General features: G+C 41.9%; 5 protein-coding genes, 1 long non-coding RNA gene and 1 pseudogene across 6 annotated transcripts in view; 4 read left to right on the top strand and 3 right to left on the bottom strand.

The window, feature by feature from the left end:
• On the bottom strand, window positions 1-16,510 carry LOC145487476 (ferric reductase SjCytb561-like). Its single transcript, XM_081466265.1, has 4 exons — window positions 15,706-16,510; window positions 13,242-13,444; window positions 735-895; window positions 1-164 (listed from the first exon to the last, which is right to left on the bottom strand). Exons 1-4 carry the CDS (start codon window positions 15,917-15,919, stop codon window positions 2-4), a joined length of 741 nt encoding a protein of 246 aa, XP_081322391.1. The 5' UTR covers window positions 15,920-16,510; the 3' UTR covers window position 1.
• Window positions 1-16,662, top strand: part of LOC145486908 (uncharacterized) — a 99,984-nt gene that overhangs the window by 50,582 nt on the left and 32,740 nt on the right. The window lies entirely within an intron of this gene.
• On the bottom strand, window positions 3,551-4,118 carry LOC145487481 (histone H2B.1). Its single transcript, XM_081466269.1, has one exon. It carries the CDS (start codon window positions 4,040-4,042, stop codon window positions 3,671-3,673), a length of 372 nt encoding a protein of 123 aa, XP_081322395.1. The 5' UTR covers window positions 4,043-4,118; the 3' UTR covers window positions 3,551-3,670.
• Window positions 4,336-5,244, top strand: LOC145487483 (histone H2A pseudogene; annotated as a pseudogene).
• Window positions 5,905-6,497, bottom strand: LOC145487482 (histone H4). Its single transcript, XM_081466270.1, has one exon. It carries the CDS (start codon window positions 6,491-6,493, stop codon window positions 6,182-6,184), a length of 312 nt encoding a protein of 103 aa, XP_081322396.1. The 5' UTR covers window positions 6,494-6,497; the 3' UTR covers window positions 5,905-6,181.
• On the top strand, window positions 7,026-8,490 carry LOC145487480 (histone H3). The gene has a single exon (XM_081466268.1). The coding sequence runs from the start codon at window positions 7,026-7,028 to the stop codon at window positions 7,434-7,436; it is 411 nt and encodes a 136-aa protein (XP_081322394.1). The 3' UTR covers window positions 7,437-8,490.
• LOC145487479 (histone H1.0-like) lies at window positions 8,500-9,753 on the top strand. Its single transcript, XM_081466267.1, has one exon. The coding sequence runs from the start codon at window positions 9,100-9,102 to the stop codon at window positions 9,631-9,633; it is 534 nt and encodes a 177-aa protein (XP_081322393.1). The 5' UTR covers window positions 8,500-9,099; the 3' UTR covers window positions 9,634-9,753.

The raw sequence follows: 16,662 nt of genomic DNA, 5'->3' as shown, positions 1-16,662 counted from the left end.
ACTACTCTCCGTCAGTTATAACAGCCTGACGATCCTCCTCCGCATCCACCCTTCTGAATGCCGCATTTGTCACCACAAACAGAACAATACCAGCTAGAACAACAAGCGTGATGCCCAGAGTATTCCCCACTTGTGCTGGAGCTGGTAATTTTGAATAAGGGTTGCTGCAAATTAAAGCGAAGAGTTTTCATTTCGGTTACATGTAGAAAAAGATACACGCATGTTAAAAGGTACATGTACAGTTTTAGACACCAGTTAGGTCAGTTAGGCAAAAGTCTCCCAGATAGCTGTAATTACGACTTCAAAATGAAAAGAAAGAAATATTGTATGGGCAGATACTGCAGAGTGCAATGTACAGCACTGACACGTAGCAGTAACACAGCTCCCAACCCTGCCAGATTTCCCTCTGGTCAGGTTTTGGCACATACGTTTTTTTTTTTTTTTTGGCATGTCTGACAATATCAGGAGTTAAAACTCTTTACGGGCCAAGACTTACTCAAGGTCTAAAAACTCGTGGAAAGAAAACGAGGCCAATATCCAGCCCTGTTGTCGGAACAAGCTTGCACTGGGTCAAGAAAAGATCTATTACATGGCATAAAGAGAACCACTTGCTTGCGGGAAACAGCGGTTAAATCGCCATCTTGCCCGCTCAACAATCGCATAGCAGGATTAAGTTCATCTTGCCCTCACGCAAAGCTAGCCATATAATAGCAAATGGTATTATATCTACTTACGAACTAGGAAGGAAGGAAAGTTCCTCAGTAATTCCCATGAGACAGGTTCCAATAGCCAATATGAAAATAAACACTCCAAAGAAAACATGAACTTTCAGATACACTGCACGGAGACCACCAGGTAACTTGGGAAACAGGAAGCTCACAAAACCAAACAAAACCTGAAAAGAAATAGGAAACCAAATTTATCAATGACAAAGTCAAACCTAGGTGAGGACAGAGGGTCATCCATTAGTAGGCGTTGCAATTCCCTGCATCTCTGACTTACGAAGTATAGATTGACTTATTGTATATATGTACAGTTAAACGCACAGCAAATATCACGGACTTCTCTCGGTATGAGTGCTAGAGCCAAAAATGCGGGTAATACCCGAAACCCAGGTCTGAAACCGGGTATGAAAATGACACATTTTGGTACATCAGCCAGGACAGTGCCCCTTATGATCGTGTTTTTTAATAAGTCTACCCAGGAGCTTGAAACTGTTTCAGCCGAACCTCTCTCCAACGGCCATTTTGGAGTGGCCGTTGTAAAGAGACTCCAGTTTTTGTTTTTGTTTTTTCTTTTCTTTTTTTTTTTGGTGGTGGGGGGGGGGGGACATATTTTTCAAGAAAATGCTTCTTTTAGCAAATACAGTGGAACCCCGCCTTACGGTCACCTCGTTATTACGGCCACCTTTTTTGTCTCCGCGAAACGCCCATACATTTTCTTATAAGAAAACCCCGTTAATGCGGCCACCCCGTTAATACGGCCAACGGTTACATTCTGAAATCCCAACCTGTTATACTCCTTGATAATTTTACCCCGTTTATACGGCCACTCAAACCAATTATGTTCATCGATCTTTCTGTTGTTAATAGACTTGATGTGTATGTACCGGTTGAAGTTTCGTTTCTTTTAAAAAATATACTTGCATTCCGAACTTTATTAAAGAAAAGCTGTTTAGCCGGAGTAATCCTAGAGAAACAAGCAGCTCCTTTAGGATCCACCGAGTCACTAAAAGAACCAAATGATGAACGTTAATCAACAAAAATGATAGAAGAATAATATGTAAATGCTGAGTCATTCTCTGTTCCGTCGCAAACAAATGAAGGGATTTTAAATCGCTTTCATATTTGTAGTCTGTGTAACAGGCGTAAAACGGGGAAAAGGGGAAGTTAGAGCGAGGATAGGAGGGGTGCGTTTCTCGCCTCCCCCCCCCCCCCCGGGCCTCCCCTCTCTGCCCCGTTTACGCCTGCAACCCAAACTTATTTTAGTAGGACTGTTTTGCTACCGTCACTCTTTCATGACTGGATCTCGGGCAAAATTCATAGGGGAGAGGAGTCGTTGAGAAGTCTAATTAACGGGGGCTCCGTAGAGGTTGGAGTAATCAAGCTATCAAATAAAGCGTAAGTGCGGAATGGGGGTGGTGGGGTGGAGTAAGGAGTAAAAGAACTGATAGGGAGGGAATGGTTAGAGAGAGGAACAGGCTGGCGGGAATTATAGGAAGCCAAGGAGGAAGTTAGGAGGGGAACTAGAGGAGGGTGAAGATGTCAGAGGGGGAACTGAACCGAAACTGTAAAAGAATAGAGTTGGAGATGGAAGATATAACAATAAATCGAAGCGCTGGTAAGAGTATATGTAAAATGGGAGAGAAAGCAAAGTAATTACAAGGTGAATGTGGAAATGGAAGTTAAGCCGAGAAATGAAAAACACGTTGGTTTGCATTTACAAAGAGCAATTTTGAAACTCTTGCATTATCAAATATTGAAATACTATATCATTAAAGTTTTTCGAGCCACTGACTTCCGTTTTGATTAGAAAATGAGCTTCCGGCTAGTGAGTTAAGACTGTAGCAGAAGATTTGTTTGAGTTACATGTTGGTGACTGTGATGGCTGACGCCAACAAAAATTACCGACACTTCAGAATGATAATAGGTCATACAACTTTCCGGGCCTCACCGTTTTCTCTAGGATATAGACGCCATCATGGCAGAAATAATGAATCAAAATTAAGGCAAAAACGTTCGCTGGCTGAAAAATTTTAAAAAAGAACGTGAGATTTCGGCTGTCAACCTAGAGCCTTCGACGGATAAAAAATGAATGCAAAATGATAAAGTATATGCAAGAAAAGGCGAGATAAAAATAACAAAAATAACAAAAGCAAAGTAAAAATGTGTAAATTAGGTGACTTGTTTAAAAAGAATACTATACTGGTTAGGAATCGGCTTAGAATTATTGTCAGCATGCTTGGTAGCAGAGGCGTGCCAAGCATCCAAAGTTTTTCTGATGCGAAAAAAGCCTTTGTCGATGACACTAGAATTATCAAAATCTATGCGATGGTCGAATGACCACGCATGTTTCGCAATGTTTGATCCATTAGTACATGCTTTGACATTCCTGATATGTTCTTTCTTACGAGTTTCAAAACACCGGCCAGTTTCGCCTACATAACACCAATCACAATCGGCACAGGGTATTTTATAAATCACGTTCGGTTGATGTTCAATAGATGGTCCTAATTTGGGAGAAGGAAATTCTTGTTGCAAAGTCTTGAAGGGCTTATTTACAACTTGTGAGTGTCGTGCCCTTGAAGAATTCTTGTCAGTGGTTGCGTGACACCATTGATGAAGGGAAGGACAGCAAAACTATTAGAATTCTCTTGAGGCGCAGCTCATTTTAAAAAAATGACAGCATTTTTTAGCCAGCGAACGTTTTTATCTTAATTTTGATCATGTCTCATTCTGGTTGCGCTTCAATCTTTAATAGAAATAATGAAGAGGCGAAAACCAAAGTAAGCGACAAGAGAACTATAAAGAATACTGAAAATGGTATAAGCAGATAAGTAATAACTAGCTGGAGTTTGTTAGAAATCAAACTGTATCGCTCATTGACTTTTGTATCATTTGGTGGCTCCTAAAGGAGCCGTTTGTTTTGGCGCGAAACCCACAAAGTGAGTTTACTTGCTGCTGGTGTACTTGGTCACAGCCTTGGTTCCTTCACTCACGGCGTGTTTAGCCAGTTCACCGGGCAGAAGCAGCCTGATGGCGGTCTGGATCTCGCGGGAGCTGATGGTTGATTTCTTGTTGTAGTGGGCAAGGCGGGAAGCTTCGGTGGCGATGCGCTCGAAGATGTCGTTGACGAACGAGTTCATGATGCCCATGGCTTTGCTGGAGATACCAGTGTCGGGGTGAACTTGCTTCAACACCTTGTAGATGTAGATAGCATAGCTTTCCTTTCTCTTTCCCCTTCTCTTCTTCTTTCCATCAGCCACGGCCTTTGCCTTACCGGCTTTCTTCTCGCCTTTCTTTCCTGCAACTTTGGGTGCCATGTCTGTAGATTAGAATGGATTTGAAATACCTGACAACTCGATCCAACTCTTATTTATACTAGAATGACTAAAAGATCGATTAACATACGGATCGAAATTTGCGATCACTGATTGGTCAGCCTGACAGCGTATACACTGTGCCAAACCTCGAGGTTACTACTATTTTGAATGCATGCAAATACAAAGGTCCTTTGAAATGCTATATCGATCAACAAAGATCTGATTGGTGCTTTTCGATCCTTCTTGCATAAAAATAAGCTATAAATATCACGATCTGAGACTATTTTTGCTAATCTTCCACAACGTTCGTGAAGGCAAATTCAAACCAAACATGTCTGGTCGCGGTAAAGGAAAGGCAAAGGGCACCAAGTCCAAGAGCCGCTCATCCCGAGCAGGGCTTCAGTTCCCAGTTGGTCGTATCCACCGTCTTCTCCGCAAAGGCAACTATGCTGAGCGTGTTGGCGCCGGTGCTCCAGTGTACTTGGCTGCCGTGCTCGAGTATTTGAGCGCCGAGATCCTCGAGTTGGCGGGAAACGCTGCTCGTGACAACAAGAAGACAAGAATCATCCCCCGTCACCTTCAGCTAGCTGTCCGTAATGACGAGGAGTTGAACAAACTGCTCGCCGGTGTTACCATCGCACAGGGAGGTGTTCTTCCCAACATCCAGGCTGTACTTTTGCCCAAGAAAACCGAGAAGAAAGCCAAAGCTTAAATAAGCTTTAAACCATCACCAAAACGGCTCCTTTAGGAGCCACCAAATGTTGCAAAAGTCACGATCAACAAAAATCTTTATTCCATTTCAGTGAACCTTATTTCCCTTAGGGATACAACTTTTACTCAGTTATACACAATGCTCAATGTTTTTGGTAAGAATTATTCTTTCTGTTTTGCGATCACTGAATGTTGCAGTGCCGAGATGAATCAAACCAATCAAATGTTTTTCCTTACGCGAGAGTGAAAACTGAAAATAACCCACCCCACCCTAAGTTACTGCCCTTTTTATCTTAGTTTTACCGCTCGCAAGACCGGACCTTTATTATGTTCTTTTCCGCCTCTGTAGCATACATGCCTTATTACCTATTCAGTCCTTTTGTCAACACATTCTCATCAAATGCAAACAGAAATTCAATTAGCTCGCCGATTCATTCTTTATCATGCTAATGTAGTTCAAGCGACTGTGCGCGCGTGTTCACGCTTGAGTAAAAAAGGCGCGTAATTGAAAATTTTTTTGTCAGTTAATAACGAACTTACTTAGCGAAAATTTTCTTAGGTAGCTTGAACTTTACAAATTTTGTTACGGCTTCAAGGCCTAAACATCTGTTTATGCCTTTTTCAGTAGTAACTAAACAATATAACAGCTTGCATTACTGAAAAATTCGTCCACTAAACTCATTTACAAACGTAAACACATCTTTTGCGCGCCGCAATGACACTCCAGTGTTCGAACTGTGACTACAACAAAACTGAGATAAGCTTGCGTCGTTAACGGAATTTATCCGGAACATGTCTGTATTCCACCTGGTTGAGTTTTCTACTTTTAAATAAACCTAAGACTAAATGACTGGTTCATTAGGTTGACAGACCTCTAACGTTTACAATTGACCTCTCTAGAAAAGAGCGTCGAAGGTTTGCCGTTCGGAACATCGCAACTGGTTTTAGTTTGAAGGAAAAACTGGAGTTTAGAGTCTACAAATGGTTCTATGTATTTGTTGTGTGCTCAGATCCTGGCGAAGTCTCAAATACATTAGGACGCGGGGAGTGAGGGAGTTTCTCTAAGAGATCTAAAATATTGTTGAAATTTCCATTATCTATGAGGCAGAAACAAAAATAAACTAGAGTAGAGCGTATTACTCCCTAGTACAGGGTTGATTTCTCTGTTTGGTTTTATGCAGTTGAAGTTACAAATATTAATATCTTATAGGACCAAAGAATTTGGAGAAAAATGTTTATTCAATCTTTACGGTCTGTTCACCAAGTTTGCTCATTAGCCCCGAGTTTGAAAATCACGTCTCAGGTATGTAGGTATACTCGAATTGTCCAGAAATCTTTAGGAGAAACACAGATTCTATTGGTCATGACTTTTGAGAGATTTGGTGGCTCCTAAAGGAGCCGTTTGTTTGTGTTGGTAGACTGTGTAGTCTAACCGCCAAATCCGTACAGGGTACGGCCTTGTCGTTTCAGAGCGTACACCACATCCATGGCTGTCACAGTCTTTCTTTTGGCGTGCTCGGTGTATGTCACAGCATCACGGATCACGTTCTCAAGGAAAACTTTGAGAACACCACGAGTCTCCTCGTAGATCAGGCCAGAGATTCGCTTGACACCGCCACGGCGAGCAAGACGACGGATGGCTGGCTTGGTGATGCCTTGGATGTTGTCACGAAGGATCTTTCGGTGACGCTTGGCGCCTCCTTTTCCTAGACCTTTGCCTCCTTTACCGCGACCAGACATGTTGATTGCTACTCGTGTAACTGAATTAAGGACCTTAACCGCCGTATGTGCTTTTTATAGACAGATGTAGGACCTCTCGGGAAACGTAGAAATATCAATTTCTATTGGTTGAATTAACAACAAAGAGCACATCATACATATTGCATTATTCTATTATTTTAAGCCGATCACAAAACACGAGCTCAGAGCCAAACGAACGGTTTGAGGCCTCTGCTCTGATCAAGGATTACGCGAAAAACACAAATTGCTCTTTCTTATAAGTCCTATAAGTAAACGTAATCACCACAAACTAAGATACTCGTGCAACATATCTCATAAGCAAGCCATCTGTGATTGTTTTACCAAAACATCAAAACTTGTATTTTTCGGATCGAACTATGAATGCCAATTTTGTATGGTATATTTGCCAGCCAATAGAATCGCTCCCTTTTCCACCAATCAGCGCTAAGCCCGCCAATGTATAAATAGTTTTATAAGCGTCGAACACTTAAACGGAAAATAGTTCTTGTTCTATATTCTCGTGAACTTCCAAATGGCTCGAACAAAGCAAACTGCTCGTAAATCAACTGGTGGAAAAGCTCCACGTAAACAGCTCGCCACAAAGGCAGCTCGTAAAAGCGCTCCTGCCACCGGTGGAGTCAAGAAACCTCATCGTTACAGGCCTGGTACAGTCGCTCTTCGTGAGATCCGTCGTTACCAGAAATCCACTGAGTTGCTGATCCGCAAGCTACCTTTCCAGCGTCTTGTGCGAGAAATCGCTCAGGATTTCAAGACCGATTTGCGTTTCCAGAGCTCCGCTGTGATGGCTCTTCAAGAAGCTAGCGAGGCTTACCTTGTTGGTCTGTTTGAAGACACCAACTTGTGCGCCATCCACGCCAAGCGCGTCACCATCATGCCCAAGGACATTCAGCTAGCCCGCCGAATCCGCGGAGAGCGAGCCTAAAGTGGATAACTCCTTCACAAAACAAACGGCTTCTTTAGGAGCCACCACGTAAATAAAAGCAATGACCAACATAAACCTGACATAAATCATGAAAATACATTTTCACAACCCTTATTCCCCGTTGTCGAAGAACGATAAAAGCTCAATCTTTCTATGATTGTAGCCAAAAGCGCATTTTAAAACATTTCCTTTCTGTAGAAATGCTTTTGCTGTTTACTCTTTCATGCTCACATTCTCGGACAAAGTTCTTTTTAGTTTACAAAATGAACAGGGTTTCTAGAAGTCTTTGTAACGAGCCGAGAAAGTTTTCTAATCAACACGTGTTCGCTATTTAGCCTAAGTAAATTCGGTCGGATTCGTACGCGCTTTCCTTAAATGATACTTTCTTTCCGCAACATTATATCTGTGAAACGCTATAATTGAACGTGCCTTTCTTTCAGTTGTAAAAAAATTAAGAAGTTAACCATTGATTCATTCTGTGCATGAGCTTCTGCACCTTTTCATTCTTTTCCCCTACTAGATCTAGATCTGAGAATCGTTTCTTCACGAATTTTGGCGCCATGCCGTTTAGTGATGGAAGATCAGGTTTCCGTAGACTGCTTTGCTATAAGCTCTCAAAGTCTACAGAACTCAGAAGAAGTTGGAGAAAGGAATGAAAAATACCGCATGCCGTTCTCTTCGTTCCGAGGCATTTCTAAGCTTATATCATAGCATACAAGTCGTATAACTCTTCGCCTGGTGATCAATAGCGTAACGAAGTTTGGCGCTTGATATATATGCAAATATACCTTTGCAACTTACAACACGAAGTCTCACATCACACCAATACATTGACTCCTTTCAAATCGAAGGTTTGAAAGTCGTACTACACTACATTATTGCGCTTTATTCTTAAGGAAATGTTTGATAGATAAATTTGCACGAGTCAGTATTGGTACTGAACGAAACAAATGGGTGACGATTTACATCGGTTCAGTGCTTCGTTCTCTTTACCAAAATCGTAGCATTGCAAACCTCAGCACAGAGCCGTTATTCTTTTTAAAGTAATCTGCATGCCTCTGAAATTATGTTTGATTTTCGCTCACTCAAAGAACTCAGAATTCAGACGTGATGTCCTGTTTTGTGTACGTTTGCTTAGGTCAAACTGAGTGATTTGCAAATGGCGGCCTCAGGAGTTTGTCCTTGTTATTTAAATAAACGCGAAGCTAAGCAACTGAAAATTAACTATAAAGACAAATTTTCTAAGCATAACTTAAGCAGTAGGAGTTCTTCTTTCTTCAGATACTACAAAATGCGATGATTAGCGAACTTAACAAGAGTTAATTCGCCACAAAGACAACGCGTTCTTTCGAATCTCACTGTTTTAGAAACTTTCAGGCTTCCAATTTGCCTCTTTGCCAGTCTTTGACCAAATATGTTTTGTATCTGCAACTAAGGAAAAACCACAGCAATAAATTTTAAGGTTCAGATCATAAAAGTATCAATACCGTGCCATTTTGTTGATGAAAACGAAAGGGAAACTAGCACAGAATTGGAGGACGCCATTTTCCGCGTTCTCGTTTCCTCGGTGGTCCGCACGAGACGTATATACTTTAGTCGCATCGTCCACTGAGCATTTCGAGTCTCCAGTTCCGAAGTGAAAACAAGGTTCTAAAATTGCAGCATGTCCGAAGCGGCGAAGAAGAAGCCTGCGGCGCCTAAAAAGCCTGCCGATCATCCACCTTATTTAGATATGATCAAGGCTGCCATTTTAGCGCTGAAGGAGCGAAGCGGTTCATCCCGCCAAGCCATCGAGAAATACATCAAAGCCAACTACAAGGTTGGTGAGGTTGGTTCGCACTTGAAAATGGCTTTGAAGAGAGGCGCCGCCAGCGGAAAGCTTGTGCACACCAAGGGAGTTGGTGCTTCAGGCTCCTTCAAGTTGCCCAAGGAGGAAAAGAAGGAGAAGAAACCAAAGAAGAAGCCTGCTGCAAAGAAGAAGCCAGCCGCCAAACCAAAGAAGCCCGCCGCCGAGAAGACAGCGAAGAAACCAGCGGCAAAGAAGGCTGCAAAGAAACCAGCGGCAAAGAAACCTGCAGCTAAGAAACCAGCAGCAAAGAAGCCCGCAGCTAAAAAACCCGCCAAGAAAGCGGCCAAGAAACCCGCGGCAAAGAAGCCCGCCAAGAAGCCTGCCGCCAAGAAAACGGCTAAGAAGTAAAGTGCGACGATTCTTCACTGAAAAAAACGGCTCCTTTAGGAGCCACCACATACGAAAAGTAATGAACAACAGAACAAACAGAATACTCTCGCCGTATATATATATATATATATATATTTTTTATTTCAGCTTAATTTTCAATGGTTAATGAATTCGTTAAATCTTTACAGGTTTTTTTTTGTTGACATTTCTAAGGTATGGCTACCCTCTAGTAAAAGCTCTATGTTTTCTTAACAACAGTTCAATAATCTCAATCTCAGTTTTATATTTCCCCTTCCCCGATAGGAAAACAGTAGCTCATTTTTGCGGCAATGCCGATCAGTAGAAAGCCCTCACTTGTTCTCGTTCCCAGTGTTTCGCGCTTTTTTCGTTCTTGTGAAACTCGTTGGAAGCCTTGGACATCTATAGGCAGATCAGCCATTTGCGCAAGCTGACGTTTCGAACTTTAATCAAAGGGTTAGGAAGCGAAAAATGAGCAGAAAAGTAATTGAGAATGGAGAAAATAAATCCAGATGGCCTTGATCTGCGACGGGAACTCCGGGGGTACTCTGTAAAACTTAGGGTAGGGGTGTGTCGTTGACACACTGACACCCTTACCCTTTGCTTGACCATAATCAGCTTGATTTTGCAACCCTATTCTAGGCAAGGCGCCAAAAACTCCTACCCTATCCTAGACTAGCTATTTTCCATGCAGAAACTTTATCACTATGGTAGTCCAACATACGCCAACTAAACCTATGTCGTTCAAAGCCCAGGCCCGTAACCAGGGGGAGTGCAAGTTAAGGAGTGCAGTCGGTTAAACTGAAGTCTAAAACTTAACAGTGATACTTAAACAAAATCAAAGAATGGAAAAAGCAGTAATGTGTTCACTGGGAAACTAAAAGTAGCTACTCTTTAGTAGCCCGAGCCATTCAGAACATTTCAATGAGCGCTCAGATGTCCGAGCTCATCTAAATGAATAATAAAATTAACGTGCGCACGCTTTGCTTGGGAGTTTAGACGAGCGAGCCAATGACAAGGGAGCGATCTCACGATTTTTGTTAGACACGTCTGCTAACGCGTCGGGTAGTATTCTCTATTTGTACGAGCGCATGAACGCCCGAAGATGCAAAATTAGTTTTTTGTGTAATACGTTATGGGTAGGAGAGAACAGGAAAATAGAAAGGGGAAGGCTGCAGCTAAATCTTGCCAGTCTCTCGATACATGGGTCAGTAAAGTACGCCGTCAAGAGCCATCAGACGCTGACAATGACACTAATGACGGTGCAGTCTGCGATGACAGCCCAGCTGAAACCACGACTTCAGATCTATCTCAGTTAACTACAGTTTTTCAGCGAGATATAGAAGGTAAATCATACTTATTTTCGCGATCTCCACCAGTCTTGATCCCATTATTATGCTCTGAGATTTAGTCGCTATTCCTCGATATGAAACAAACTCGCTTAATAGAAAGCCAGTGAGGAACACAGAGTAACAATTCGGAGAGGTACTGGGGGAGGGTTAATCTAAAGCAGCAATCCACAGGCATCCCAAACCATCAAAATAGAAGTTTTCCAGACACAAAGAAGGAAATACATTTTATGTTTCTCTTTGTCCCTTATCGTCATTTCCTGATGTCATGACAATATTCTATGAAAAGCCGATGTGTACTTTCTTAACAATTCAATTCAATTCGCAAGATATGCGCCACAATCCCTGCAACGAGCTGTGAATGTGAAAGAAGTGCGAGTTCTTTAAGGCGGCTGCATACATATAACAGGGCATGCATGGGCCAGGAAAGGCTGTCGTTCGTCGCACTAATGCACATACATTAGCAAGTTAAAATTGTTTTGGATGAGGTGGTAAATCTCTTTGCCACCAAACACCCACGAAGGCTGGAGCTCGGGACTATTCTGAGGGATTAGTTCCGCAGTATCTTGATGTATCATTTTACATCGTAAAATTAGTCCTTTATAACTTAGCTCAAACAGTTGTATTCGACAAATGTAATATTCAGTTCGTACCGTGTACTTTGCCGTTACAATTTCTCATGTGTTGCTACTTTCCTAAATAAACCGATCAGACAATAAAAAATACATTTCGGTAGTTTGATCCACTTTGGCCTCGTTAGCACCCCCGCACATAAAACCCTGGTTACGGGCCTGAAGCCACTTTCTAGTATAGAACCGTAGGTAAAGAAACCCGGCTGTAGACTAAATTATTTATATACTGGCCACTTTTCCGGTAAATTATACCCCATTCTATACCACAACTGTCTGATTTCTATATCCTATCTCAGACTAAACTGCCTGAAAACCATACCCTTCACAGCAGCGCACAGGAGTCGGAGAGAACAATTCTCCTTGACCTAATCTCCTAGTCATGCAAAAACGATTGAGGTAGCTTGGGAGCAAAGTTATCTGGATTTATACCGTAATACACATTGCCAGTTTACAATATTCTAAGTTACTTTGTTGTAGTTTTATTTTTATAGCAGGATAAAGGTGATCATCTGTTTTAAAACAGATCAGAAGTTATAATCTATCTAGTAACTTATTTAAGGAATCATTTTGACGAAGATAAGGCACATCTTGGTTAAAGAAAATTGATCAAAATTGAGGAACAGAATGTGACATAACTTGTATGTCGCACGTTGCATGTTTTCGTGATCTGAGACTTTTTCTGTTTTGATTTTTATTTTAGCTTATGTATTTTTATCCGATTTAGCGGTCACTCAATTTAGACCAATCATGAAATTTAACCCTACCCCGTTAATACGGTCACCCCGTTAATACGGTCACCCCGTTAATTCATGGCCCGTTGGTGAGCGTAACGGGGTTGCACTGTATAAATCAAAAAGTCTAAATGAAACAGAAACTTAACAGAAGTAGAGACCACCTTGGGGACAGAGGAAAGTGGCCGTTATGGGTCGTTATAGAGAGGTGGCCGTTATGAGGTAGGTGTGTAATATAACACCAGTTTTTTTTTCGGGGAAACATTTTTTTTGTTCACAAAAGTGCTTAGCAAACATAAATCAAAATGTATCAATAAAACAGAAACTTTTGGTGACAAACTGCAATAAAGAAAATTGGGTTTTGTATACATATGCATATTCAAGTGTCCCGGGAATGTATGGACTTTCCATCGGGACCAAAAAGAGAGGCCGTTGTACGTAGACGGAGGTGAGTGGCCGTTAGTGGAGGTTAGACTGTAATCTGCTTTCTCAACTTGCAATAAAAAAAAAATGATGAATAAAAAAAGCGATGAAAGCAAATATACTAACTGAAAAGAAAGATAATGACTAACAGATTCCAAATTTTACCAGAATGGTAATTTTGATTTCTGGATATCCTGTCGCAAAATCCAAGTCCACCTCCTCCTTTCTAGCTTGTAAACCAGTTCTTCTTCCCCCAAATACTTGTTGTATTTTGCTCTGCAGAATCACTTATCCAATCTTCTTTTATTATTATTTGGTGGCATTTGACAATATAATGTTAATATTATGAAAGAGAAGTTTTAATAATCAGCCGAGATATCGTCCCTATATAGGAATGGACTTAACACCCCCAGCTACAATTCCAGACCGTACCCTCTCCCCACGGGGAGTAACACTTAACAATAGAGACTAACCTGACAGCCAAAAAGAATAACTGTAGTCAGACCACACCAGCTATGCAGACTGTACAGGTTTGCATATTTCATGTGGTTGTGGAAACCAAACACTGCCTTCAAACCCCAAACTGCGATTGCAAAGGCTACCAGCTGAAGAACAAAGTGAACCAACTTGACGACGAATTTGTTCTCACGTCGGAACAGTCTGAACACAATCATGGCTAAAAAAAAGGAAAAAAGAGTTGACAGTTTGTATGTTTCTCAATATCACTGGTTTGCATGCCAGATTGGTGAAACTGTATAATTAATCAATAGAACACACGTTTTTATGGTTTATAGGCTGATAAACCACGCGGGATGTTGGAAGAACACGAGAAGAATTCGTAAATCACTCGCCTGCGGCTCGTGATTTACGAATTCTCCGACTGTTCTTCCAACATCCCAAGAGGTTTATCATGCCTCTAAACCATAGAAACTTGTGGTCTATTGCTTTTATATAATAATTTAGAAGACATGCGAAATTTCTATGAGTTTACTGGCACAATAAACCATAGCTGATTGACCGATCAGAGCGCGCGCATTCATTTAATTATTATATACTTAACAGTAACGCGTTTGTGTCGGTGGAGGTAGTAGATTCTGTTGGAGTAAAAAAGTTTCAACTATGAATTTTATGTAGTGCAGTTAAAACGTACGTGTAAGAACATACCATTTTGCTAAAAGCCCAAAGAGGTTAAACTTGCCATGAAATCAGCAGCTCTGACACATTCATAACACATGTCTATATCTCAGCTGGGTCTTTAAAGGAAATGGGGCGCGATTGCGGGGAAACACTGCATGGTCTCCAAGCCGGACTTACGATCAGTTTAACCCGCTCAGGTCGCAGCTGTCTGAGATCACCGACACGGATCATGTCGGCTAGACTCCTACGGCGCTTTACTACCTACAGCTAGCCAGCGGCAAATGTACAGTTGAACCCCCGGAGGGGGGGGGGGATCCCATATAAAAAGGGACGGCGGTGTTCGTCATACCTTTTCAGTAGGGGTTAAAAAAAGCGGTATTGGCACCTCTTAGGGTGCTCAGCCTCAAAAGGTCAACACCGGGAGCTTTTGCTGTACCTTTTAGAGTATTGAGCCGAAAAAAAAACCAAGAGATAATGTGTTGTTTTAGAATTGACAAGTAAAACAACACGCAGAGATGTAAAACAAGGGGCATTTTCCGTTTACAAAAAAATTCGGAAAATTTCTGTTGGGAATTTCCGTTTGGGAAAAGCGCGTTCCATTTGTCACAAGTCCCATTTAATTAATTAATAATTCGTTCATAGGCCCCGCTCTGTCGCTTCTCTGACTCTCCCGCGAATATTCAAAATGGAGGCTAATGTGGCACATCAGATGTTGTTTTTGTGCGAAATGTTAGAAGTCTCTATAGAGGAAGAAAGTTTGATTAATTCAGAAGATGATGCAGGAGATATCTTTTCAGCGGCCTCGACGTTCATGAGACGGAATTTGCAACGAACTGAAGGCTATCTACCCGAGCCAAAAAACGATTTCTGTGACGTAGGAATTCTAAGCCAATCACAGTTTAGCCCAAATAACACCAGAACTACTGCGCGAGGTGTTCGCTTCGAGGAGCACTCGAGTTTCATTCTATCATGGAATCTGATTGGCCAAGGAGAAACAAAAGTCATTACGTCACAGAAATCGTTCCCTGGCTCGGGTTCGGAGATGTTATTTTTCGGCGGAATCAAGTGACAGCCGGAAATACGTCTGCGTTCGCAGGCTACCTGATATACCGTTCATCGAATCTTCCCTGCTAAGTGCATGCACGTGACTGCTTAGATGCCGTGAGCAACCGCCCTGCTGCGGGAGCATTACCGGTCGACCCATAAAAATCTCGACGAGTTGCCGTTCGATCCACTTCGTTGAAACCAAAAAATATTTCTCTCTACCAGATATTGACCCAGTATCAAATGCAAACAAGTGGAATCAGACTGAGACATTGAAATCAGACAGTTGGACTTAATTAACCTAATCGATTTAGTCATTTACAAGGTTTAGCTTCTGCAAATCAAAATTTTCGAAAGCAGAGATGCCATCGTAGAAATATCGAAAACCGAAAGATCGCTGATTTTGCCTCTTCTCGACCCTAAAAAGCGTAATGCCAGGAGTACAAAACACCAAAGCGCGTCCAATATCCCCCTACCAACATTTCCCAATGAAAAGCACATGTCTGGATTAAGGCCAAAGTCGAAAATATTTAACCGGGAAGAACGCGAACGACTGAGCCGTTCACCGGCGTTCAAAATCAAAGTAACTGCAGTTCTTGATCTGCTTGATTGATTCGGACGCTGTAAGATAATTCACGATACCTGTTTCGGCTCATAAACAGGCCTATGAAGCGGGCCGTGACTGCCATAGCAGTCACGGCGTACATTCAATTTGCATGTTGTACTGGAACATTGGGAAAGAAGTAAAACGCTTACCTTCGCTGTACAGAAATACCAGACTTATCACCATACAGAGAGGATGGTAATCAAACTCGAGGCCTGTGCCGTCCCAACCGAATCCTCCCAAATAATGCTTCATCCATGTGCCAGTCAACGTCATCGCCGCTATACCGAGAATTTGAATGGCGAGCACACTTACGACGAACAAAACCGGTGAAGCTGTCTCTCGATCCAGATGGGAAATTGCCATGGCCAAAATACTTTGAGGCTAATAGCTTATATGGAAGCAATAAGATTTCCTTAGATATCAAATTCAACGGAATTTCAGCAGATCTGAAGCAGAACTGTTGGCGCTGCGAGGGAGCTGCGGGTCGTTCCAATCAAAGTTATCCCTTACGGGGAGGGCTCGGTAATTGGTGAGCTCAATCCTCGTTATTTTTCTCTCGATATAGTTCGAATTTTACTTATTTAGAATGAGTTAGATTCCAAATTTGAGCTTTCTGCTGGACTCTTATCTACTATGGCACAGGCACATTCTTCCCAACAATTTTCTTTCTTTTACTTGTACAAGAAAACTACTTACCCACTCCCACTCGGTACTTCTTTGGCACAAAGCGATCAAGGACCGGAAAAGGAGAACTATGATATTTAATACTTCTCACTTCACGTGACTCTGGTTAAAATATGCTAACCATGACTCAGAGTTTCCCAGAGATAAAAAAAAAAAAGTTTCTACCGACAGCAGACAACACAACTTGTTACATGATGGACCATGAATCTGACCCTCGCTATCAGATTCACGAAAGAAATTCATGCCGAGCTGCGTGACACAAAGGTCAACTGTCAGCTCCCTGCAAAACACGTCAGGAAATCAAAACGTTCACGAAATCTTTTCGTGTAAAGCCTATCGGAACGACCAGACTCGTTGAGCCGGCGAAAGGTCGGAAAAAGTACTCCGTCGAATTTGCTGTCGTCAAAAGCGATTTTACGCCT

Source organism: Orbicella franksi, chromosome 5, assembly GCF_964199315.1.
Source record: "Orbicella franksi chromosome 5, jaOrbFran1.1, whole genome shotgun sequence".
Classification (NCBI taxonomy): domain Eukaryota; kingdom Metazoa; phylum Cnidaria; class Anthozoa; order Scleractinia; family Merulinidae; genus Orbicella; species Orbicella franksi.
This window is presented reverse-complemented; position numbering and strand designations above follow the sequence as displayed.

Coding starts and splice junctions, on each gene's coding strand:
- LOC145487481 (XM_081466269.1), bottom strand. CDS start 4,042: ATGGCACCCAAAGTTGCAGGAAAGAAAGGCGAGAAGAAAGCCGGTAAG.
- LOC145487482 (XM_081466270.1), bottom strand. CDS start 6,493: ATGTCTGGTCGCGGTAAAGGAGGCAAAGGTCTAGGAAAAGGAGGCGCC.
- LOC145487480 (XM_081466268.1), top strand. CDS start 7,026: ATGGCTCGAACAAAGCAAACTGCTCGTAAATCAACTGGTGGAAAAGCT.
- LOC145487479 (XM_081466267.1), top strand. CDS start 9,100: ATGTCCGAAGCGGCGAAGAAGAAGCCTGCGGCGCCTAAAAAGCCTGCC.
- LOC145487476 (XM_081466265.1), bottom strand. CDS start 15,919: ATGGCAATTTCCCATCTGGATCGAGAGACAGCTTCACCGGTTTTGTTC. Junction 13,445..15,705: donor GGTATTTCTGTACAGCGAAG/GTAAGCGTTTTA, acceptor CCTTTTTTTTAG/CCATGATTGTGTTCAGACTG. Junction 896..13,241: donor TTATTCTTTTTGGCTGTCAG/GTTAGTCTCTAT, acceptor ATTTCTTTTCAG/GTTTTGTTTGGTTTTGTGAG.